The 26395-nt window shown below is 41.3% G+C and overlaps 2 protein-coding genes and 1 long non-coding RNA gene across 6 annotated transcripts; 1 reads left to right on the top strand and 2 right to left on the bottom strand.

The window, feature by feature from the left end:
* Positions 1–1301: 1301 nt before the first annotated feature.
* Positions 1302–12633, bottom strand: lhcgr (luteinizing hormone/choriogonadotropin receptor). 3 transcript variants are annotated; one of them, XM_042065845.1, is made up of 12 exons: positions 12339–12633; positions 11926–11991; positions 7878–7949; positions 6087–6161; positions 5859–5933; positions 5648–5725; positions 5450–5521; positions 5058–5126; positions 4828–4902; positions 4285–4470; positions 3790–3855; positions 1302–2880 (listed from the first exon to the last, which is right to left on the bottom strand). In XM_042065845.1, exons 1-12 carry the CDS (start codon positions 12488–12490, stop codon positions 1770–1772), a joined length of 2097 nt encoding a protein of 698 aa, XP_041921779.1. In that variant the 5' UTR covers positions 12491–12633; the 3' UTR covers positions 1302–1769. The 3 variants fall into 3 exon arrangements, with proteins under 3 accessions (XP_041921779.1, XP_041921778.1, XP_041921777.1); XM_042065844.1 differs by having other exon boundaries at positions 1302–1851; positions 1884–2880; positions 11926–12632; XM_042065843.1 differs by having other exon boundaries at positions 11926–12632.
* Positions 12634–12728: 95 nt separating this feature from the next.
* LOC121685375 lies at positions 12729–21869 on the top strand. 2 transcript variants are annotated; one of them, XR_006023346.1, is made up of 4 exons: positions 12729–12819; positions 20962–21084; positions 21181–21309; positions 21613–21869. It is a non-coding gene; the product is annotated as an uncharacterized LOC121685375 (long non-coding RNA). The 2 variants fall into 2 exon arrangements; XR_006023345.1 differs by lacking the exon at positions 12729–12819 and having other exon boundaries at positions 20589–21084.
* LOC121685374 (transcription elongation factor SPT4) lies at positions 14820–26168 on the bottom strand. Its single transcript, XM_042065857.1, has 2 exons — positions 25732–26168; positions 14820–15477 (listed from the first exon to the last, which is right to left on the bottom strand). Exons 1-2 carry the CDS (start codon positions 26015–26017, stop codon positions 15410–15412), a joined length of 354 nt encoding a protein of 117 aa, XP_041921791.1. The 5' UTR covers positions 26018–26168; the 3' UTR covers positions 14820–15409.
* Between the last annotated feature and the right edge of the window lie 227 nt (positions 26169–26395).

Raw genomic sequence — 26395 nt, 5'->3', positions numbered from 1 at the left:
TGCATCTCAAAGGACGACCCTATAAGCTTAGCTAAAACCAGCTTCTTTAAACGGTTTGTAGGCTACTGCCTAGTCTCAGCTGAAGGAAAGAATAAATCACAGAGTAGCCTAGGGCTTTACACAGGAAAGTACGGACTTCGTAGGCTAAGTTCAGAAACAATTGCATTTCTGCACAATTTATTCAAAAGGCAAAAAATACAGCTTTTTAAATATTTTGACAAGGCTTAGCTTACGGAATTCAAAGAATAAAGTCCACCTGATTATTGATGCCATCAAACTATATAGCCTACACTTTAACCTTTACGCATACACAGAGGCGGACAGAGTACACAGCTTCATTACTTGAGTAAAAGTACAGATAGGCCTACCCTTTGCTAAATTTTACTCAAGTACAAGTAAAAGTACAACAGTCAGATGTCTACTTAAGTAAAAGTACTGAAGTACTTGTTTTTAAAAGTACTTGAGTATCAAGAGTACAAGAGTAGCCTACATTTCTAAATATTGCATTACTACTGCCACAGTGCTTACATTTATGTACAGAAACGTCCTACATGGAGTTATGAAAAATGTTAATACCTTGGAGAATGTAAAAGGAATTTAAAGTAAAATCAAGTCATTTTCATCTTTTCACCATGTCGCCAGGGATGGGCAGTATTTCTAATACATGTATATAAAATACGTATTTCAAATACAAAATACTATTTTGTAATTTAAACACTTGAAGCGAAAACTATCATTAACTTGTTCAGCAAATTGAAATAGTCTGGCGAGGTGGGGCCACAGCTTGGCACATTCCCGGGATGGACCTGCTTCGTCTTTCTTCTATTGTTTCGTCCATGGTTTCGTCTCTTATCTAAATCTGACCATGGAGTTGACTTTGGCGGAAAGCTGAAGGTGATTGCTGATAGGCTGTCCTAATCAGTGGCGCCTGCACAATCCAATCACGTTTGAGAGGGAAACCACAAAAACCTAAATTTTTCTTTTTTTAGAATAAGAAGTAACGGGTACTCACGGTTATGGATAGAAATGTAGTGGAGTAAAGAGTACAATATTTGCCTCTCAAATGTACTTGAGTAAAGTCATGAGTACTCCCCAAAAATGATACTCGAGTAAAGTACAGATCCCTGAAAATTGTACTCAAGTGGAGTAAGTGGAGTAAATGTACTCCATTACTGTCCGGCTCTGCGCATACATAGTACATTTTCAATAGACACCTTTTGAGACAGTGAAATAAAACTGAGAGAAAGATTATGGCCTTCTCCCCACTATGAATTTAGAGGAAGTGTCGTGGCACACTCAACTTCAATATGCAGTTATTTATTAAACCAACGTTTCGGCTTGCGCCTTCATCAGGGTCATTTTCACACTATGCCACATCAGGGTCATCTTCTCCCCACTATACCACAAACTGTTGTTCTCATTGACTCTGGAATGTTCTGTGCCAGCAAAATGAAAAGGAGTAAATAGCATTTTCATGACAGGCAAGCTACTGCTGGACACTTACCAGCTGGATTTTCAATTTTACATTAAGTGAAAAAGTAGGTCACTTTTCATCAGGGATCAGGGCCTATCCTGGAATTTTGTTTCATAATATGTTCATCCCTTTTTCAAGTCACTCACAAAAAAATATTTACATCATGTTTAATACTGATCAGAACACCAACAGCAGAGAGAAATGAGAGGTCACATATGAGATGGCTGATAACTAACACTATCTCTGAGCATATTAACTGGCGCTGTTGTCACTGAATGATAATGTTATCTCTTTTTCATCCTTCTTTGCCCTTTGTCTCAATTTTGGGTTTCTGGTGCTGGAAAGCCGACAGGTGTCGCACCCCTGGATCTTTGCGCGCCCCGTCTGGGTGGCTTTGTGCTATTTTCCCAGAGCAGTATGTCTTCATGCGGTACAGGCCAGCCTTGCTCTTGCAGCAGCCCATGGAGCTCAAGAGCTTGCAGGCATCCTTACGGAAGGCCTTTGTGAAGATGGCGTACAGGAATGGGTTGGCGCACGAGTTGATGGGGTAGAAGAGGACCAGCAGGATCTTGGAGTTGGTGACGGTGATGAGGGGCATCTTGAAGGCGGCCGAGATGGCGAAGAAGGAGATGGGGGCCATGCACAGGAAGTCGGTGAAGATGAGCACGGCCATGCGCTTGGCGATCTTGGTGTCAGCGTTGCGGCCCGGGAACTCGGGGTTGTGCACGGCGATGTAAATGCGCACGTAGCTTACACACACCACCAGGAAGGCAGCCACGTTGAGAAGGAGCAGCAGGATGACGAAGGCCTGGGCCAGCGGTGTCTCGATGTCCATGGGCAGGCACATGCTCACCTTGCTGTAGCTGCTGACGCCCACTAGGGGGAGCAGCGCCACGCCCAGGCACAGCAGCCAGCCGGCGGCCATGATGGCGGTGGCGTGCGACAGCCCCAGGCGGCGCTCCAGCCGCAGCGCGTGGGTGATGGTGTGCCAGCGCTCCAGGGTGATGTTGCAGAGAGTGTAGACGGACAGCTCCCCGCCGAACACGGCCAGGAATCCCGCCACGCTGCAGCCGGCACCCGTCTGCCACTCGATGGCGTGCTGGCTGTAGTGACCGCGAGTCCGCAGGTCCACAGCTGCAATCATCAGCAGGTAGATGCCAATACAGAGGTCGGCGAAGGCCAGGTGGCACATCAGGAAGCGTGGGACCGTCAGCTTGGTGCCGCTGGTGAAGAACACCAACAGAACGGTCAGGTTGCCAATGATGGCCAGGATGTTGATTAGCCAGATAGCCACGCGCAGGAAGCCAAAACCCGCCAGGTCCTCACAGGGGTTGAATGCGTCGGGCTCTGGGGTACACTTCAGGGGTAGCCTTTCTGGGTCTAGGTCTGGATATTGTTCTAAAACTCTTTAAAGACAGCAAGACAAGAGGTAGATACATTTCTCAGCACATCAACTGGACTTTTTGGGAATCAGTTGCTGCAGTTGGCAAGTCTGACAGATTGAGGGGACTTTTTTTTGTAATGTTTACAACTCTCATGCAGCTACCATCGAGCACCCTCTCATCGAGTTTGTGCTCGTCAGTGTACACCAGATTGCACCAGACTGCAATTGACACTCAGATCTCACACAGCCCTGCTCTGATTGGACCAGAAGAACTGGAAGCTGTGGATTTTTGCAAAACAAATAACAGGCTCTAGGTGGAGGTAGAAGTGCAGGTTTTTTTCTAAAACCGGCTGATTTATGTTGTTCTGTCGGAGCATAGTGTCGGTTTCAGTGAAAATATGATCAAAAAAATCTTGCCAACTGCAGCTTTAAAGCAAAACTATGCAACTATGCCACTTTTTGAGTAATGCTTGAAGTATGCCTGTGGTTTGCCATTTTTTTTCATGCAATTATTTTTAGTATCATCTTCAAATGAATTGTAATAATATAAGCTCATATGAAGGAGAGACAAAATCATGTCATTCCCACCAGCCATCTAGGATATGCACTATACAGCTCTGCATGGAAGAAAACCTTTTACAGCATGACATTGTTGACTATAGCAAGACAGCAAACAGCATATTAGCGAGCTTCTAGTAGTGTCAGTAAGGCCTTGGGTGATGCTTGCAAAGCTAGCTTGCTAGGTTTACACCAGAAGTCAAGTGCTGTCTTAACAAGGAAGCTTATACATTTTCATGTGCCAGACACAACTCATTACATACAATACATTTTCAAGGGACAAACACAAGTCTTTATTAACCTTTTTTATTATTTAGTAATCAAAGTTGTACTTTGACAAACACAGTGAAGGCACCATGACCTGTAAACTTACTCTGCTTCTGAAATGCTATCCCAGGATATGGACCCATTGCTCATTGCAGCAATTAGAGGTGATTCCCTGTAAGTCATATTAAGTTATCAGATTACCATTACTTTATATCATTAATGATTTAGCTATCCATTGATAGGTCTAGCATACAAACTGTTCATACATGAAAAGTAAGTAAGACATATTCAACATAAGTAGGACATATTCAACAAAATGTATTTGTTTATATTTTTTATGTTTATTTTGGTATGCAACTGAGTTCCTACATGTGAAGTTAAACTGTTGAAGGGTTCTGCATGCCTGCATACTCTGACGTCACAATACACTTTGATACAGGTCAACCAACTATTTACAAAGCAACGTTGTTGCTCTTTTGGGAAATGTCCATTAAATTGTTTTGCAAACATACCAGAACACAAGAGACAGGACTTGCAGTCCCTGTCTTGGTAACTATTTACTATAAAGAAATCATTGCTGCAGCCTTTTCCAGCATCTCACCTGTGGGCATCCCAGGAGTTCAGAGCACAGCAGTGGCTGGGATAGGTCAGCTTGGCATCCCTGAGGCTCAGAAGGCTGTTGAAATTTGGAAGTCTCTTCAGCGCAAATGCGCTCTCTGCAACCAGCACTTCAACGGACTCAAGGCCACGGGGTGGTAGGGTCTCCAGCACTGATGACGACACATTCCTGGGGGACCACAGAATAAACCATGTGCCTCTGGAGTGAAGAGATATGCAGAAGCAGTCCAACAACACAACCCACTGCAATGGGCAGTCACCTCACCCGGTACTTGTCCATCATTGAAACATCTGTGTTGACTGTTTACAGAACATTTACTCAAAAAATTCCCCCAAATGGTTGACATACAGTATATGAAATGACTGCACTGGTGTAGTGTGGGTCCTCGTCAATAACAAGGAAGTAATTAAGTAACTTGACACTCTTGACCCCTATTCCCTGGTGTGTCCATGGTTTATGTAAACAGTGTTTCCCTGTAGTCCCTGATTGAAGATGGATTCAATGTGGTATAGCCAAGGGACTTACAGCAAGACAGGGCCTACAGCTCCTGTAAAGGCCTCTTGGTGAATCACACGCAGGTTTCTGTTGTTCTTTAAGGAACTAGAAAACATGGCACACAACATTTTCAAAGGATAATCTAGCCTCCAAATCATGTGTAAGTATTTATGTTAATATAGTGCAAGTATTTAAGTATTAGAGGTTTTTTATGTTAATATAGTGCAAGTATTTAAGTATTGGAGGTTTTTTAAAGTTACAGTTGTTCTATCTTTGTCCCATTGAAGGCATGGCTTCTTATCTCTTTGAAACCATTGTTGTAGAGATTCCTGAAACAGACAGACAGACAAACACACGCTCAAAAATAAATTCAAACATAAAATCAACGTACTCTTTATTAGCATCACCACGCCATTCATGTTATGCCAATAGATCATTGAAGACCAGGGAATATCTTTTTATACACATTCAAGGATCCATGTGAAAGAGAAAGATAAAGAGAAACCATATCAAAGAAGCAATGTCAAAAGAGTTTTAGAGAAACCTTTGTGTATAGTGTATAGATTGGGTGACCTTTGTAATAATGGACACTTGAATGGATATGAGATAGCTGGAGCACTAGTCTAATACATGATAGAGACCATGTACTTACATGGTTGCAATAGCAATTCCAAGAAAAGCATTTGGTGGTATTGAAGTCAGGAGGAGATTATCACACATTTCCCTGTAAATTATGAATGAAGATGAACAACAACAGAATCAAATCTAAGACTTTTTTTATGACTTTAGCAGGAACACCAGGAGCACTGCTTATGGATGAATTCTCGTTAGGTGTTGAAAGGTTACTTACAAAAGTTCAAAACTGGGATTAAGAGAAGAGACTGCAGTGAAATCAGGGAATACCGTAATCCCAGTGTTTGAAATGACTCTGTTTAAAAGAAGAAGAAACAGCAGTCATTTCATACCCATACTTCATTAGATCATTAGAGTTTGATCTAATTAAAAAAACAGACGAATATGGGTACATTCACTATAGAAAAAAAGAACCAGAGGCCTCTCACAGATGTTTTAACTTCGGGAGGTTGTTGAACGCCCGTTGGCCGATGTGCACCAGGTTCCTTGTGTTTTTGATAGTGCTTTGAGGAAGAGAGGTGACAGAAACACATTCGGGGTCATAAACATGTGTGTGCACACATGCATTTCAATTGTGAAAATAAATCCTTGCAAGAATGCTTATGTAATATTTACATTTAGAACTAAACTATCTGCCACGTGCAGATGTTACTTACATATCTGTGAGATTATAGAGACTGTTGAATGCTAGAGGTTGTATCCTTTCCAGTGTGATGCTCTGGGTTATTGATCTGCAGTGACATAAACCTTAAAAGTTCAGACGGGACTTTTGAATTTTAATGTAATTGTTAATGTTGGCACTCGATACATTCTCGTGCTGAGGAATACAAGCAAAGGAGGATGACATGAACACAGGGCCTTCATGCTGGTGCAATTGTCCACTAATTTCAGTAATTTGACTAGGCTGACATAGGAATGGTTTGTACAATGGTAAAACTACTACGGGGTGAAATTGTGCATCTTGCAACTGTTCAAAAAAAGAATTCTGGCATGTAATCTTGACAGAACTTCTCAACAGAACAGGATAATCAAATGATTGCCAGGCACAGAGGGGGTCCCACCGTGCCTCAGCGTAATCACACAATCTGGTATTTCTCAGGAGTAGGACATTCAGTCACAGCAGAACAGATTGGGGTAACTGGAGCACATTGATAATGCATGTCTTTTACTACAGATGCAGGCAAAGAAAGACTGGCGTTTCGACTGTGTCTTATTCAGATTCACCTGCTTGCACCTGCATTAAAAGACAAAAATGATCCGTGTATTTTTCTCTTCTGCTGTAATGATCAGTCCACTCATCACTTCTTTCTGCTGCCCTCACCCAGAATCCACTCCAATGACATCCAATGCTACCATCGTTTGTATCTGTACTGTAGGCAAACAGTCTCTGTGTGATGCAGCTGACCCGGAGTCTCCCTTGCCATAAAAGGGTAGAATGACACAGAATACATTTGTTGAATGAGAAGATAAAGTATATCTTAGAGCATCTGCCAAAACTGCTGCGCACATGGTCAACAGTGCACTCCCCCATTCCAAGCAAAAAACCCTGAAACTGTAGAAGATAACTTAATGGAGCTGAACTCTCACCCCTCTGCAACATCTATTCCAGGAAGTATTCAGATTTACTGCCCTTCCTCACAGCACGGGCTATGCAGAGCAGTAATGGGAGATTAGAATGAGGCCTCTCTTGCCAAAGAAACTCCAAGCATCGCCAGTGTTGTTACGAATACATTTCCTCTTTCCACAGTAAAGCCCGAAAGCTCATGGAGAAGTTGGACTCTGGGCCAATTTCAGAACGTGGTTTTGAGTCCACAACTTTGCAATTTGTTCCGAAAAAGAACGAGGACAGAACATCTAATTCTTCACTTCAGATCCCCATGTCATGTTAAGTCAGAGCAGGTGTATGTGTGGATGTTGGTGTTGAACCACACTATCTCATTTTAGATTTACATTGATCAAATCCTATTTTTGAACTGTAACAGTTTCAAATGTCTTTTTACAAACTGCTTCTATCCTTATTAAGCTTGACATCTAAATGGCATCCAAATCTTACCAAATGCCAAATGGATTTCAGAAAGGTGAAGGTGGAAACAAAAAGAAAGGAAAGTTCTAGAAAGATAATGACATAGGCACAGGTTTCTCTGCAGTGGTGTTCAACTGAAAAGGGCTGGCTTGTACCTGTCCAGTGTCTCTCAAATCCGTAACTAAAACTTTAGGCTTACTGTACATTCAATTTTTTAAAATCTTAACTCAAGGCAACCGACACAATGTATGTTACATATGAATGTATGCTACATAAAAATGTATGGATAGGCCTATTAAAAGGCATAATATACTGAAAAATCCAGTGTTGCTTTCATGAAGTTTTGTAAAAAATACAAGGATGTCCTCCAACCTCCTTTTAGAATAAGACAGAAGCAGTACAGGTTTGGGAACGCCATACTCACATGCTCGTCACCTCTCGCAGTCCATCAAAGCTGCGGCTGCTGATGACCTTCAGCGATATGCCCATAAGATTTCTGGAATGCAAGGGAAACAAACACAAACATTAGGAGGAACACTTGATAGCTCTTTCAAAAGCCCCCTCTCATTAAGTCAGTTAACATCCCAAACTTGGCCTTGAGATCCTTTGCTAGAACTCCGGTATGTTGACATGCAGTCTGTGCTGAGGTTTCAGGTCAGCTATATGATATTACAAATCATGTATGTGTATTTGGTATGACATCCAATGGATCATCATTCTGAGTTATGAGTTTGAATAGCAATTGATAGAACAAAAGATAGAATTGAGTATCCTCAAATGTTTGAAAAACCTCAAGGAAGTGTGTGCCACTAAAGAATTTACTCTCTACCGCAGACCAGATAAGAACACAAGGTCTTTTCTTAAAACTGAGGCTTTTTAGGTGATTCTTTTTTTGCATTATATACATTTCTATAAAATGTATGAAACATAATATATTTTCACTAGTTCTGTATTAATCAGAATATGTACTTTGAAACAGCAATGAAGTGAAGGTTTGGGGGCTGGGGTATTAGTTACAAATAGTGTTGTGTTAATGTTTATATTACGTAATCTCTGTGGCGATTATCAAGTATCCAGTGTCGTAATTTTGATTTTGTTATGGTTGTTTAGAAATGGTAGTCTCTGTTGTATGAATATGTTTGGACTCTCTGTGTCACTGGTAATCATTGTGTCTGCTGTAAAGAAATAACAAACATGTGGACACCAAACAGGCCATCACACCTCTCCATGCCTGGCTAAACGGAGTATCATATGTGTGAAATGAAAACAAAGTAAATGATGATGCGACAATTGTAAAGTTAGTTAAGCCTAAAGGTAGGCCTACCTCCTACACATCTTGAATGTTGGGAATTACAATCTGATCAGACATTCTGTTGACATTAATAAGATGCCTGTTAAATTGGGAATGGGGAAGAATTACTGATCATTACTGATCAAGCATGGCAACCTAATAAAAGAGCCAAACTCATATGCTTTGTTTCTGATTCTAATTCCACATGAAAAAACTGGAGCACGACTCCTCCACTTTTAAAAAGTAGTGTTGTGCTGCTTGTCTGATGGCCTTGATTTGAGGGTAACCCTTATCACCACTGACGCAAGGCATCTGAGGCAGGCGCGTGAGGACAGAAGAGGAGACCATGCTTTTCCACTCCTCGTTGGAGAATGCTCTCAGCAGCCCCAGATTTTTAATGCACCCCAGGAGGCCACATCACAACCGACAATACAACCTGACCTTCCTATTTTTGACAGCTCAGTCACACATAGCTCTTGATCCCTTGCCGCGGCGTAACAAAAGAGGTGTTGCTATACACAGTGACCACACAAAGTAAGGTGCATGTCCTCGGGCTGCTATTTAAAGGCTAGCCGGTCCCCCATTATGGGTGGCACTGTCATGGCTTGGGTGCAGCATGGGGTTGCCAACGTGATCTGAAATAATGAAGTTGGTGTGCCCAGGGCGTCACCATGGAAAGGCTAAGGGGTGGTAGAGAGTGATCAAGAGGGGCATGACTAGTTTTAAAAAAAAAGACTTGTCCAAGGATCTGTCAAGATGACAGATAATATTTTCTTTCTAATAGTTTAAAAATAATACCCCAACAATAATAAGCTTCAACATATAGACTAAGTGAGACAAATAAGACATAAACTGTAGACTATTAAATTTTTCAAAGGGCTACTGTTCATGCTTTATTTTCATTAGACGTTTTCATCGATATTAATCCACATTGAGTGAAAAGCTATACCTCCTTATAATGTGTAACTCAACGTCAAACAGTGATGAGAGCAATGGACATCCCAATGTTAAATCATGAACCGCTATCTTTGTTCCCAGGAACTGTCATTGTAAATTGGTTGGCCACAGTCTATGGGAAATAGGTAGAGCAGATACAGTGGGCAAAAACACGACGTATTCACATATATAGTTACTGCTAGACACACCCCTGATTAAAAGGCCTTTTAAGGGCATATTTTCATCTCCTCTACCTGAATTCATGCATCATCTTTCATTTTGAAACTGATTAAATTATGCAAGCCAAATAAGTAAATTACCCTATAACTTAAGTTATTGTAATTTTGGTCATATCAAAACAAAAATGCAGTAACAGCTTTATGAGAAGAGGTATGTACGGTAGAAGTAAATAATAGCAAGTGTGAGATAATAACAATTTTACTTCAACATGTACGTGCCATTTTGTCAGAGACCTTTGATTCCACTGTCTTTCTCAAAACAGTGTATTTCTCCCATGAGGTAAAGCATGGGGAAATAATCCAGCTCATCTCACATTTATCTATTCCTGTACAAATTAAACATCAAATTAAATAAAAATGTCCCATGGCTTCCTGGGGCAATAACATTGTGAACAAAAATATCATGATTGATGAAAACCACATGTTGATATAAAACCTCATAACAACTCATATGTCCAAACCTTTGTGCATCTTTTATCTAATTGACTCCAATTACTCATTATTATATGTGAGACCTACACAACACAGAGCCACAGCCAGACTTTAAAGCATCTGATCTGCCCACATATGGAGCATTCTCCCACCTCCTCTCCTCTCTTGAACACAATCTCCCTGCTGAGAGTAGATATCTCTGCAAAAGGAATAAGTCAAGGTCTTTACGAATAGGTTGTCTTCTCTTCTAGGTCTTAGCTTCTTTTATATTCACTTACTCCCCCCAAAAAATCTCACTCCACAGCATGGTGCAACATACAGTAAGGCGATGGAGATGTAAGATGCACTTCTCAGTGGATGCACTTTTCAGTGTTCAATGTACATTTCTGTTGTGTGTATAAATGAGTTGTATTTTGTTGCAAGTGAGCAAACCAAATAACGATATGGCATTTCAACAGGTGAATCACCAGATGTCTTTTAATTGTGGCTTTGTTCAGTCTCTAATGGAAAACTGTGCTTAAAATGTCCCCATACAACATGTGAGGGCACATTCAGACTCAGCTAAATGAGTTTTCAAACACAATGCATTATCATTTGCATTTCCTGGGGAGGTAATTGGCCTGTGACTGCACAAAGTATGTAGTCTCTGCGCTGACTTATGTGAGGGTGATTATGAAAGGAAAGGAAGGTAAACTCAGCTACCACTTTGCCACAAGGACATTTTACAATTGGCTTTGCTCAGACATTATGCATTCAGGGGACGTAATTCGAGCCAACTCAAGAGGATGGATATTTTGCTACAATATAAACACATAACAAAAACTGAAACAATGTATGGGTCCTGTGTCCTTTCAGTAACAAAGAGCATGTCTGTGGGTTTTGAGATGACATTTCTTTTGGATAAGTTGAATAAAGGCAAGTTTATCACTGATCATAGGTAAAATCCAAAGGAATGTTTTTCAACAAAATCCTTTGCTGCAAAAACAAACCTTTAATCTCCTGATTCTCTTGGTTCTGACATAATGTCCTTAACATGCAGAACAATATAGTATGACAAACTGAAAGTATACACAGTACACACAGGGATGGATTACTGCACCGGGCCCAGGCCCAGGGGCCCAAGGGGTCAGGGGGCCCTGAAGCCCAAGCCTTTGCATGGAATCACTGCCTCAATATCAACAAATCAGGATGTAGGCTATGAATCTGATTTAATTTAGTATTGGCCATGCCCAAAATGCACCAGCATACAGGAAATCACATCAAACTAATTAAAAAAATTCTGGGGGAGGACCCCCAAACCCCCCCTCCCCAGGGGCCCGAAAGTTCATAATCCGCCCATGAGTACACATACAGTATGACAAATATTAACGGCTGATTCAATCGTGACAAGAAAGAAACAAACTAGTACAAACCACCATGCACATTTTGGATACTGGTCTCTACTTTATAAGAACTCGTAGGCTAACCTAATAATCCCACCACATATTTTGTTAAATTCAGATAAAACGCTCAATAATAAAATTAATTATGGGAAAAATAAAGTTATGTTAGAAAGTATCTATTCAAAGACTTACATATCTTTGCCAGGTTTCTTTTGAGTCAAAGTAGCGGCATGCTCTGTCCCGTTATTGCATCTGATTCTGTTGATAGAGCATTCACACATCGGAGGACACTCAAAAGATGCGGCAAACACACTCTCACAGTTAAGCCAAACACAGAACACGGGAAGCAGATGAAATATCCACATCGCTAAATGGTGTTTTGTCAGCGGCAGGCAGGCAGCGAAGGCTCTCCCGCTCTTTCCAAATCCAAAGTAGATGCAAAAGGTGCGCTGGTTAAGTGCTGCAAGGTCGCCAGTTGAAAAGAGAGATATACGTGTTTTCATCCCATCGAGGTTATCACAGTGCGTCTCAAGAATAGGTTGTCTATTACACGTATTTCTTGTAACTGTTCGGAAGTATTGGGGCTCAAACAAAAAGTGTCTCACATGTTCCCATGTTGCGCTCTTTGAGTCGTGTGCGCTCTGCCTCTCGTGCGCTCTGCTCTGCTCTCTCTCGTATGTCTTCTCTGCATCAGCGAGGACAGTCCACGCCTACTGTTCTTTATTGTTCCCAAAGACAAAAGGTAGCAATAATTCATTCGAGGTCATACCTGTCCTACATGTTGGAGACATGTGAACAACACAAGTAAACAAAACTCCCCACCAAAACTCACGTAATCATACACATCCCCAAACATAGGCTAATTGGTTGGACGTTTCAGCTCTCTGTCCTGCATGTGAAGAGCAGGTGCCACGCCCATAATTAGTTACTCAATCTACTAATTAGCCAATTAGCCTCAATCAGCCACAGACTTCATTAGCCAACACCTGTGCCCACACCCCTTTTCCTTCGTTCAAGCCACATGGAGGAATCCTTGTTGATGCTGGAAATGCCGTGTCTCCTGCTTTGTGTGCGTTTTTGAGCTATGTAAGTTTTTTGTCCTTTCTTTTGAATGAATGTTGCAAATTTAATTAAGACGAGCGCAAATCTGGTAGCCTATTCCTTTCAGTTTGTCTGTTGTTTAAATTGCTGTTATACTGAACAGTTGAACTAGGTTTACATTGCTCACTTGAATCGCTGGTGTAAGAATTATGTCCATTTGAATACTTGTGTATTGGTAGTAATTAATTATGGGGCAGAGTTATTTATTTTTTGGCCTCTTATTCTCTGCATACTTAGTTATCATTGTAAATGTTTTGTCATTCAAATTTAATTGTGGCCTTGTATTTGTGGCATTATGGAGTTAATTGTATCCCATGTCCTTTTCCCTCTTAGAAACCACACACCCACTTACCTACCCCTCTATCCACACACTCCTGCAGCTATCCACATCTCTCTCCACACACAACCATAACCACACTGGATGTTATCTCAATAAAGAAAGAAATTGTGGAATTCAAAGTGACTGAACTGTTCTCACTGATATCTCCACTTTCATCAAGCCAGCCACCTACACATCCCTCTCAAACATCCTTTTCACTAATGTTTTCTATACTGTATTTTCTTTTTACCTCTGTCAAGAGGAGTGTTTTCATCTCTCTCCACTGGGTTTGTTCGTCATTAGGATAACACATTACTAACCTGATTGTCATAACCCTGAATGCATGGCTCAAGACCCTTGAGTCAAAGGTCAAGAAAGAACCCATTCATTTTGGCACCAGATCGAACTCTTAACGCACCCGCAGAATTGGATTTTAGATAATCTTCACTTGCTGTCTGGCCATGATGAAGGTTGGTATGTGCACTACCATTATAGTTAGCTATAGGAAGTGATGGATAAAAACCCCACTTGATATGATGGACACATTAGTGTTCATCTTTTAATCACACAAATTGCTCTGAAGATTCTGGCAAACTCCCCTGCGCACAGCTTGGTAGGTGCAAATGCGCAAACGTGTCCTAGAGACAATCCCTGACTGGAAGGGGGGGGGTTGATTGAACAGCGCTCCTCCACATCCATGGTAAGGTGCCCTTGAGCAAGGCACCTAACCCCTAACTGCTCCCCGGTTGCCGGATCAAGAGTTGCCCACTGCACTGGGTGTGTGTGGTCCTAGTGTGGGTGTGCTTGTAGTGAGCTAACTGCTCTGAGTGTGTGTATGCATTTTGCAATCTGGGGGGCAAACAAATTTCTTGGAAACCAACATGACCATACAGTTTAACTTAACTTCTATGATTGGTAGGCCACAGAACATAAAATCGGCTGGCCAGACAGCGTGGTAGCCTCCCCTAGAGCGGATGGAGTACTGATAAGTGCAGTCCACAGTGTAGGTGGCAGCACCGGAGAGGGTTGATGGAATTTGCGGGAGTACACCAGTTCCTTAACTGGTCCCCGCATATAGTTTTCAATAACATCCTGTCTGGATGACTATTTAGAAGCGTTTAATTGTTCCTATGTCAGTAGGCTTAGGCTATATCTATTCTTGCCAAACCTCAGTGGCTGGTGTGAAGGCATCCTTAATACAAAAAAAAGACAGAAAAGAAACTGGGCAATCAGAGGGCCTGTCAAGACCTTTGTTTCCCATGTAGAACATAATGACCTGTTTTTATGAGCCAAAATTGTTTTGTTTCCTCTGATGCCATTTTCTTTTTTCAGATGATGGCACATGTGACAGATCCTTGGCGTTTAAAAATAAAAGGGCTTTAGATATTAAGGTGTTAGCCTAAAAACGGACCCCATCGTTCAGCACATCCCCTAGAGCATTGCACACAAAATGTCTTAAAATGACTTGTTACGGAGAGAGAGAATACACCTCCAATCCCCCACAGTTGATGTCCGAGTCAACCCTGTTAACGGCGCTTTGGAGAAATGGAATGTGTTGGCATGGCATTTCCAAACAGGTTGAGCTTCTTTGTTTTGTTATGGGATAAACTTTTGAAATGAAAACAATGTGTGTATGTTTGATGGTTTAGCGCAAAGCACTCATGTGTCCAGTTGAGTCTTTATTTCAAAACATGGCAATTATTGGTCCGTCAGATGTATTTAGGAGGTACAATACAAACTACTCTCCACTCACACAAACAAAAATGGACTACACTACACAGGTCTATTTTCTATTCTCAATGGTAAATGTGCCCATTTATTGTGATCTGCCAATTTGTGTATTTTCATTGCCATCTGTTGGTCATAGGTTTGAAAGCAGCAAATGTTTCAGGTTTAGGCATCACAGAAAATACACAAGAAATGTGTTTAGGCTTTTACTACGCAGGGCATTTACAAATTTAAAAAGAAAGGGAAAAAACATAACATAAAAATCACTTGGATTTCAATATTGACCTTGTTCTCAAACATGTCAACATTAATCTCCCCATCAAATATCAATAGGACTGTAACACTGGGTAAATAAAGACTAGACGTGTACATTCACACAACTTAGGTGACATTGGAGGATTTTCTTCTGAAAAATAGATTCTGATGTGATATCATCCATCGTAGTCTTAAAAGTAAAGTAAACAATGTACAAGTGTCCCTGTTGTATTTGCCATGGACTGGTTGGTATAAAATGCAATGGTGCTTCAGCTATGTTTTCACTGCAGTATCTCTTGATTTGTAGATCACTCCTCTGCTTTTCAGCTCTCTTACCACACCTAAAAGAGAGAAAGAAGAACAAAAAAGTAGTTTGTTACGAGGTCTTTCTGGATTTATTTTACACAGATGTGTGTGTGTGTGTATATGTGTATATATATATATATATATAAATAAATAAATAAATAAATAAATAAATAACACACACAGGTATACAGCTGTATACCCTCACAGGGGGCAACCGTGGCCTACTGGTTAGTGCCTTAGTCTTGTAACCAGAGGGTTGCCGGTTCAAACCCCGACCAGTAGGCACGGCTCAAGTGCCCTTGAGCAAGGCACCTAACCTCTCACTGCTCCCCGAGCGCCGCTGTTGTTGCAGGCAGCTCACTGCACCAGGATTAGTGTGTGTTTCACTAATTCACGGATTGGGATAAATGCAGAGACCAAATGTCCCTCACGCGATCAAAAGAGTATACTTATACATACCAACTGGTAGGCACTAACTACACTCCTCTTGATAAAACAATAACCTTTACAAAATAGGCCTATCATACATTTGATTTATACATCTTAGTCTGACTAACAAGTGTAAATGTACGTCACCTCTAGCCTACTAAAGACTTGTTTGTTACACTGTCTGGTTTTCCAGTGCCCGTCTCTGTTAGAGTAGGTCAATTTGCACAGCTGTTTTTTTTTGTCAACCACAAGAAAAAATATCTGGTCTAAAAAAAGTCTGATATCGAAATGTTTGTGCAGGTATGATTTCAGATGTGCTCTTTGTGCGCCATTGTGTTCCCGTCATCTTGATGAACTCTTTTCAGACAGATATCTCCAAATATAAGCTGAGCTATCTGCCCATCTGGTGTGTTTAAGTTACTGAAGAAAGATATTTTCACCCACAGCACCTAGCCTGTGCCTGCACATGTGAAACTGTACATGTTCATCGGAAATGGCCTAAAACACCCACATTAGCATAGAGATTTACAGCTTCCATTGACTTCCATTCAACACACAACTTACGCCAGCAACCATTTCACTTTAGTAATAAACTACATTTTAGTACTATATATATATATATATATATATATATATATATATATATATATATATATATATATATATATATATATATATATATATATATATATAGCGCAATAATACAAATATTGGCTTAAGCAATGTGAAGAAATGTTATGAAAATGGTCTGCCCCTAAGACTGCGCATTTATCATGCTTAATGGTCATCTAATGTCAAATGTCCGAGTAATTGCATTCAAAAACGTACCTTAATGACACATCACAATTTATAAAGGAACGAAGTTTAAAAAGAAAAACATGATATATCAGATGGATTAGAAGAATAATTGGTAAGGAAGTACATGATTATTTGATGTCCACTTCTTATATAATGAGCTACATTATATATTTCATGGCCACCAGATGGCCTAGTGTTAATTTTGTCACATATTTTTTTTATTTGGTCCTTTTTAGTTGGTCACCTATAACTTATTCATTCAAATATCTTTTTGTGTTAGAAAGCTTTTTGTCAAATATCTTTAGTTATTAGCCTAGAAATCTAGACGCACCCTAGCGGCAGCAAATGTAATTTGCTGCCAGGGTAGTCTAGCAACTGTCGATTGACTTGCGAGCTGGAAAAATTAAACTTTGATTAGGCCAATCACATCGTGTATAGAGTCGGTAGGCGGGCTTAACATAATGATGGCAGAGTTGCGACAGTTCACCGTGAATTCACTGCTACTTAAAAAACAGAGAAGATGGATGTTCCTGTTGGCGAACAGCTTTTTTTAAGTTGGCAAAAGTTTGAACAACTAGCCAACTAGCTCAGCTGGTGGGAAAACGCATGGGACATGAGTTGTAGCGCTATCCTATTGCGTGCAGAAGGAATTTTAAAGACAACCGTTTATCCCGCACCTCGGATTGAGCACAGCGAATGGCGAGTCCCCAGACCCTACATCTTGATGTGGGTCTGGTTCGTCAGGCTATACAGTTATAGCTTGACTATGGGATTTGTCTGGACCACTGTCATTATCTTCGTTTACATGACGAAAGAAAACCCCTTTTGTAGACCCAAGTACGAATGTTTTACTCCGCTATGCTATGTACTTGCACTTCTCAATGACAATAACTCCATATCTGCATAGTGCATACCAAGACTCCATTTCCCACCTCACACAATGGTGCACTGACAACTACCTTCAGCTTAACATCAGTAAAACCAAGGAACCAAAGAACACCAGAACACCATCTGACACAATCCACAACCCCACCTGCATCAACAACGACACCGTAGAAATAGGGGACTGTTTCAAATACCTTGGACTCACCCTGGACAATAAACTCAGCTTTGAGCAACACACCACTGACATACAAAAACGCAGTCAACAGAGACTCTATGCCATCCGTAAGCTCAGATCACTTTCTGTTGCCCCCTGTCACTTGCTCCTCCTGTACAAAAGCATAGTCCAGCCCATACTTCTCTACTGCCTTCCCTGCTTTTTCAACATGCTAACTGCTGCCAACAGAAACAGACTCACACGCATCACTCATACCGCAGCCAAAGCAATAGGCCTCCACACCCCTAATTTATCAGACGTCAACAGCACACTCACCAAGAACAGAGCACGGACCATCGCTCATGACCCCACCCACCCCCTCAATCCCTTCTTCATTCTGCTTCCATCAAAACGCAGATACAGGGCTACGGGGTGGAAGCGAGTACGCTTCGGGAAAAGCTTTGTGCCCTCTGCAATAGCAGCACTAAACAACAGATCACAGCGGTGATGGATCACTGTGCCGCCCTCATTCCTCTGTAATGTCAACTGGTGATAGTTTTCTTGTTTGTATCTGTGTAATGTGATGTATATGTGCTGTATGTGTGCTGTTGTGATATATGTGCTGTATATGTGCTGTTAACATCTATGTGGGTGGGGTATGTGGTGGCAGGGTGGTGGGTGAAGAACCGTGACTGTGTGTATCTATGTATTTCATACAGCTGTGAGGCTTGTATGGTATGTGAAAACAAATTTCCCATGTAAGGACAAATAAACTAACTAACTAACTAACTAATGCTAGATGGTGATATGTGCCCAAACTCCACACATTTCCCAAACTTTCCATATTAGCTTTATTAGCTCACTTGCCAGTGTACTTTGCATCATCAGTGTACCTAGTTACAGTGCATGAAAATGCACTGTTCTGTTATCCCAAGTCGTCGTCTCCTTCTTCCCACCAAATTTCTGTGTCTAATTCAGCTTCAACCGTTTAATGTAGAAACTTCATTCAAACTTTGTAACGTAGGTCTTGAAAAGGACACTTGAGGAATGTATTTTTCACTTTTGTAAACTTTATACTATTTGAGATATTAACAAAAAACAAGCTTATTTTTCCCCATAGACTTTGCATTGGCACTATGAGATCACAATGGGCTAATTAAATTGATTTGCACCTGTATCACCTGCCAGCTGCTCAAGGCCCCATCAAAGAGCCAGTTAAACTGATTGCACCTGTATCAACTGCTTTCTACTCAACTAGGCCAACTCTCTCTGTGTCTCTCCATTCTACAAGGATATAAGGCACATTACATCCAACTTTCTATCCATTCATCCTCTTCAAACCATTCACTCATCCACCCGTTAAACTACCTATCAACATCCATTGGGTATATTAGATGATAGAAACTGATGGTGTAGGCTTCATAGAGTGCGGGTTAATTGAGAAGGAATGGTCGCCAGCTGCTTTCGCTACTCAGTAAGTTACAGTAAGCTAACGCTGGCTATAGCATATGTTTGCATGCTCTAGCCAGCGTTGGTTTAGCGGATTCTACAAACACGTTAATGTTAGTTTTCCCAGCCAGCTAGCTAAATTAGCAAGCTTAGCTTCAAAAAATATGGAAAGGCAGTTCCTTCCAATTCTTAAAAACGATTTAGGTAGTAGTTCAGACTCTAGGTGTGTTAGTTCATCATCACTGTAATTGGGCTATTCAGCGATTGTATCTTATAGCAGTGAATGTAGTTAATGGATCTATGTGGCACAAGACGGGCTAATTTGCACCCCTGGTAACATTAAAATGATACTGTTTTTTCAGATCATTTGGACTCTTCAGTTTCCAGAGGTGGAAAGTAACTAAATACATTTACTCACGTTACTGTATTGAGTAGTTTTTCTGTGTATTTTGTATTTTTTAAGTAGTTTATAAAATCGGTATTTTAAATTTTACTTGATTACTTTTTGAGTGAAGTATTGTACTTCGCTACATCAAAAATCCCATCCGTTACTTGAGTAAAAAAAAAAATTAAGACTAACGAAAACAGAAAGGGAGAGAAAAAAAAAAATCGCGCCCAACCACTAGCATGTAGCCTAGTGATAATGATCAGCATGTAGCCTACAACAGGACATGAATCAAGCTGGCGCCATGCAGTCTTTCTGAAAGTGATGGAGCTGGATCACGAGATGCTCAACTAAATAAACAAAAGAGACTACCTTATGAATCCAGTCAGTCAAACTTTACATTTCGTCTGACATTCATTTTTACATTTAATTTGGAAGTTAAAATATTCAGGTAAAATAAATATATGGCGGAAATAAGTATTAAACACTTTTTTTTTTTTTTTTTTCCCCAGTAGGCTAATTAGCCTAAACTTCCCTGCCCTATACTTCCCACTTCCCACTCTCCTCCTCCCTCCTCCCCCCCCTCCTCCTCCCCCCCCCCCCACTCGGCGGCCATATTGCAACACTTTTTGGGCACTTATCGTACATCTATTTCGGCAGAAATGCGTGTGCGTAAGGCTTCACGACACCAATCTTGCTCCAGCAGCGAGATCACAACAGATGATTGGCACGATGTCTTCACAGCACACCACATGATTGGCTCAATGTATTCACATGTCAACGTTTTGCCGCGGAAGGGTTGTGATATGTGTAGACAACTGTTACAAACTAACCCCATGCATTACTATGGAGGATTTTTTGAGTGCTGTATCTCCTCATTAGAAAGTCTCTGGTAAAACTGGTTGTTCTGGTACCCACCCCCCCAAAAAAAAGTAACCAAGTAACTTTTACTTAAAGTACATTTTAAATGAACTACTTTTTACTTTAACTTGAGTACATTTTCAGATCGGTATTTTAACTTGTACTTGAGTAATATTTCATCAAGGTATTGGTACTTTTACTTGAGTACAATATTTTCATACTTTTTCCACCTCTGTCAGTTTCTCGACGAGGGTGGGGCTACGCTTGCTGTACCAGCGGAATGGTTGTTTGAAAAGGATGGGATAAGATACTATTTTATAGTTTCAGACTCTCTGGTTGGTGACTTGTGCCAAAGATATTTCAAATCATAAGATACAGCACTCAGGTCATTATGAATGGAGACTGGTAACAAGCTCCATTCATTTCCAATGGGGCTGGGGAGCTAGGCAACTCATAGGCATTACCAATATGGCTGCCAGTGCCATGTCTCGCATAAAATGTCTTTGTGCTCAATTCCAGTGATGGATACTCATGATTTTCTCAATTTTCTATTGACAGAGTGAATGGTGCTATTGGCCGCCGTAAGATCGGGACACCAAGGATTTGATTAAGAACTGTTCTTCTCACTCCACCAACTGGGTGCCATATTACATAGCGTTCGGAAGTTTAAATGCAGTGCTGGTAAGTTTGTTTTCATAAACACATGTTTCCAAATCACAATGAAACATTATTATATTATATATCATTCAGATGAATGGCTATGATTTTCCCATGCAGAAAACTATGGCACTGCCAAGGGGGCTGGAAGATGCGTTTCCACGGTGGACTCCGAGGACCCTGAGACTGGGCCTCCAAGAAAATGCCCAACACAGAGGCCACCGAGATACAGACAATCTGATGATAAAGGTAATTTAGTCAATCTATTTATACACGACCAGTGCTTTATGAACAAACATGAGGGTCTTCAACTGTACTCTGTGGCACTTAGTTTTCATGTCTGACGTGTGTGCCTGTGATTGGTTTCTAGTTTGGCTGTGATTGGCTGTTTGTTGTGATAGACGCCATCTTTAGCTTGAGCACAAAGTCTTTATTCATAATTATGAGTGGACTGACTTGCTTGGAAAGGATTTTGTTTTTCGTTCAGCTGACAATACTATATGTGATTCTATTTCAAAAAGAGTATGTCCAAACGTGTCTACTCCCCCCCAGGTACAAGGCTGTGCTTGCCTAATGACCCCACGATATCTGCTCCAAGGACCCCAACGTCGAGGGCCCCAGTGACGAGCGCTACTCCAGCCAGGCCAGGTTTCCAGACCCCAAGAAGACCCCAGGAACTGGCAGCCCAGCCCCAGTCCCCACCTTTTTTTTTTTTTTTTAAATCGGTGATGGGTTTGCGACCCTGTATCTGCTACTTTTTATTTTGGTTGTAAAATCATTGTCTTTGAAATAAAATTATTTTCAAAATGTCTGTCTTCTGTCTCTTTTCATGCTAGAATAGACAAGGTGCTCAGTTGTAGTTCACTTCCTTGAGCACACACATCGGTTTCCTGTATAGCAACACAGTGGATGACATGATTAGTCAGCTGTGCGGTTCACTTCATCCAACACAGCTGATTACTTAATCCAATTGTGTTTTAACAGGAAATCGATGTGTGTGCTTCCTCAAGGAAGTGCATAATGTTTACAGCTAATAAGTGACCAATAAGCAACATTTGCAGGACGTTGTGTAGTAACATACATGGGACATAACCATTGTACATGGGACACTACTATTTGTGCTTCCCAGGCACGTAAATTGTGTACGTAATGCTAATGTTCCGGCACCAACTGGGGACGTTCCTAGAACATTAAAACAACGGCACTTTGTTAGTAGGGCCCTCTCTACTGCCACATTACATCTATTAAAATCAAATGGCTTAACGGAGCCCTCAAGGGCACATGGTCCATCTGGTGTGTGCTTTCCATGGTGGAAACTTCCTTGTGGAAACTTGTCCACCAGAGAATTTTAATCTACATTTTTCCCCCTCTGTCCCTTCAGGGGCTTCCTGCTTCTTATTAAGTTTCTGGTGCATACCAGACAGTTTCATGTCCCCTTAGGATTTCCGAACCTCTTTGACAGTGTTTTGCCCATAATTCAATGTGGATGTGAGCTACTTCTTCATATTGAAAAGGACGTGGCAGCTGCAGACTATTTGAAAGTATCTTTATCATTTTTTTTTAATATCTTAATTCAAACCAGAATATTAAATTTACCAAACATATCAAATAGCTTTCTTCATATGTTCAGATATTAACATTTCAAATCAGGGCAGCCGTGGCACACTGGTTAGCACTCTGGACTTGTAAGGGACCGTTCGTTATTTATAAACGGGGCCACCGGAGGAAAATAGGGGAGGGTCATGTCTTTTTATTCTTTGTTGAGGGGAGGGTCACCTAACTTTTTTTTGTCTAAGAGGGAGGGTCACCCATCTTTTGTATTAATGAAAACAGCAAAAAATCTAAGTGGCTTGTTTGATTGTTGATTTCTGTCACCATATAACGTTCCCTTTCGTTCTATAGCTCTGTCAACATTGAACAATGAAAATAAGGGAGATTTCCCAGGTTTCTCACGCAAAAGTCAACATTCGTCCCCATTAACGTTGGAAGGGTTGGAGCAACAAAGTAGCCTACTTTATTCACGCCTAACAGCCTATATCCATTTGGTCAACTTTATCCAGCCCTAAAAAAGTTAAATGTAACTTTGGTTTACTTGTAGTTTACCGTGTAGCCTAACTTTAAACAGTGTGCATGCTTAACATAAAGCATACTTGTGCTTCATTCATCCACACATCCAGCTCCTAACGTTTTGACAAGCATTTCTACCAATTGACCTCGTTCCTGCCCATCTCTAGCTTTGCTGTGTCCATCTTTTCTGTTTTTGTTGTTTGCAACAAAAAAAATATATAGTATTTATTGGTAACCAGCAACAAGTGCAATTTGTTAATCGCGGTCATTCTCTCTCCTGCCAACAAAAATGTGTTACGTTCCAAGTAGCAGTGCGTAATTCTGCTTCATAAAGTTGAACAAATACATTTGGTCATATAAATAGCCAGTTTATAGTCTACAGAGTTGGTAAGTTATGGTAGGCCAACTTGGAGTGAATATACAGGGGGAATTCTTTGTCTAGCTGAGTAGCATGGCAGGTGCGCACGTAGGCATAGCCTACGACCGAACACTGCAAGCGCTAATGAATCGTGCTCTCACGACAACCACGTCGTTAACTTAAATAGGCCTAGGTTAACATCACTCTGAGTTCGCATTCAAGCAAGCAAAACGATGATTTGAATACATCTGTTTCACTGGAAGGGCAAGGGGTAACAGGACAACACAGAGACAGGCCAGAATGCAGGACTAATGTTATGAGTATTACAGTAATATGGGATATTCTACGGGAAAATATTAAAACGGCAAGACAGCGGGGAAACGTTAAAATGATAAACCCGGAAAAAGTTGGCATGTTAGGTATTTTTCGGTCCCTGTGATTTGTGAAATTGTGCAAACGGCCTTTTCAAGTCATTTGAGAAGGAAGGAGTGTAGCAAGCTCCCAAATTGACGCTCGTCTGAAAAATTGAGTTTTGGATAATGTTCAGCTTCGGCAGCTTTACAATGACTGAGGAAGCCTAGAGACGAGTCCATAGCAACAAGTTCATGTGTTGAATTTGTTATTACCCAGTGTGCTTTGTTGAATGGTCTTAATGCTTTATTGTTTTATTTCATGTGAATACTTACTAGAGGAGTAACTTTTCAAGTAGGCTAATGCAGTTGCAGGAAGTGTGCATTTAGTTTCCATGCTTATTGTGTTTCCACAACAATGTTAGTGAGTAAATCTACTGAAATGGCCACCATCTTGGTGAAGTGTGATGTGTAAGATCAGAAAGCAGAGGTTGGTTTTAGGGCAATAGCATATGTTGATGTGTTTTCATAACGCGTAAGAGCGTGGGCGGAAGACATCGACAATTGGCTGTGGAGGGTCATGTCATATTTGAAAATATTGCTGGAGGTTCGTTGAAAATTATATAGCAGGCAGGGGAGGGTCATGCAACTTTTAATCGAAGCACTCAAAATCCCTCCGGTGATCCTGTTTATAAATAACGAACGGTCCCTAACCGGAGGGTTGCCCGGTTCGAGCCCCGACCAGTGGGCCGCGGCTGAAGTGCCCTTGAGCAAGGCACCCAACCCCTCACTGCTCCCCGAGCGCCGCCGTTGTAGCAGGCAGCTCACTGCGCCGGGATTAAACGTCCCACATACTCGACGCACCCGACCAGTAGCGCGACAATGTGACGTCACAGAAGCGCCGTAACCATTTATACTCGCGCGTGGTGGTCGCAACACTAGTTGCAATATTCTCCTGAACAGAGGTGTCGCTGTTGTGAAAAGACTAACATTAACTACTTACACAGCAGAAGAAGCTGCAGTAAGAAACACCAGTAGCTAGCCTCTGTGATGGTACTTCAGACTTTGGTTGCTACTATTCACAACTACCATCATCATTATCATGTAGTTTCCAAGGTGTGTGCACAGGTAGGTAGATAGATAGATAGATAGATATATAGATAGGTACTTTAGTCATCCCGAGGGAAATTTTAATAATTTAAACAGTTTAGTTAGCTAGCTAGCTAGCTAGCAGCTGGCTGAGTTTGTGTAATTTCCTGAAGTGGAAAGAGATTTTGTTCAGGCCTTAATAGATATCCTTTGTTTGAAAATAAATCGTTTCTATTCTTTCCTCTTAATTCCATGTGTTGCAACTCTCACTGGTAACTTTGTTAACTTATCCAGCAAACTATTAAAAATTCACGACTGTAACAAAACACTGCAACTCGCTTGCCCTCGAACTAGTCCATCTTCCTGTTTCCGCCTTGTCGCGCTCGTCTGAAAAAAAATGAGTGGTGCGCTACCTCGCGCTACACGGCCAAAACCCTGGCGCGCCAGAGAGATCTACGTCATTTTGACGTCACATTGTCGCGCTACCGGTCGGGTGCGTCAGGTATGTAGAAGCCTTTAGTGTGTGCTTCACCTCACTGTGTGCTGTTTGTGTTTCACTAATTCACCGATTGGGTTAAATGCAGAGACCAAATTTCCCTCACGGGATCAAAAAAGTATATATACGTATACTATGTAAGTCTGACATCAGAAGTTACTCATTCCATGTATTAGTAAGGCAAATAAAACAATACACCCATCACACTCTGAGAATGATCCACATTATAGGCTACATTTTCCAACCTAGCCTAACCAAACCTTACCAAAGTAGCCTACATGGTTTCAAGGCTGAGATGATCTTACACATACCTGGAGGTAAGCGACCAGTCACGGTAACTGCGTAGACTCCTGGTTTAAAGTTGCTGATTCTCTGCCATTTGGCAACCCAACTGTCCTCAGGACTCATCATCGCTACGACTCCGTCAAAAGATGAACTTGTGCACTCGTAAACCATTTCTCGATTCCCTTTCATCTGTAGGTAGGCCTCGCAGTTGTCGCAACCGTCATACTCAAACTGGTCAATCGTCTTCACAAGGGAGCACAAAAGGCAAGCCCGCAAATGGCGTAAATCCTTAGGACACGTCTCTAGTGCCATTATGTATGGCTTTGTAAAATCAAGCTTGTGAGTTAAAATGTTTAACAAAGCTGGTAGTTCCAACGTGCGCTGAGAAATCAGCCTGTTATGGTGTTGCGTATTTTCAGTCGACGACTACAGATGACATCATCAATACAGGACAGTCAGAGCCCGTCTAGATTGGTCCAGAGCCCGTCTTATTAGACATTCTCTGATTGGTCAATGCATCCGAGCACATGTGACCCTAAACACTTTTCCGCAGAAGCAGCCAGGGGTACTTGCTTTTCTGTGTATGTTTCAACAAGAATCAGAATTATCAGTGGTTTGACATGTACTCCGAGGACAAATAAGTCACGGTTTCTTGATGGCTGTTGGTCTAGTGTAACCTTCACTGTAAAA

The sequence above is a fragment of the Alosa sapidissima genome, chromosome 16 (assembly GCF_018492685.1).
Source record: "Alosa sapidissima isolate fAloSap1 chromosome 16, fAloSap1.pri, whole genome shotgun sequence".
Taxonomy (NCBI): domain Eukaryota; kingdom Metazoa; phylum Chordata; class Actinopteri; order Clupeiformes; family Clupeidae; genus Alosa; species Alosa sapidissima.
The sequence above is the reverse complement of the archived record's forward strand: the minus strand, read 5'-3'. Positions and strand labels throughout refer to the sequence as shown.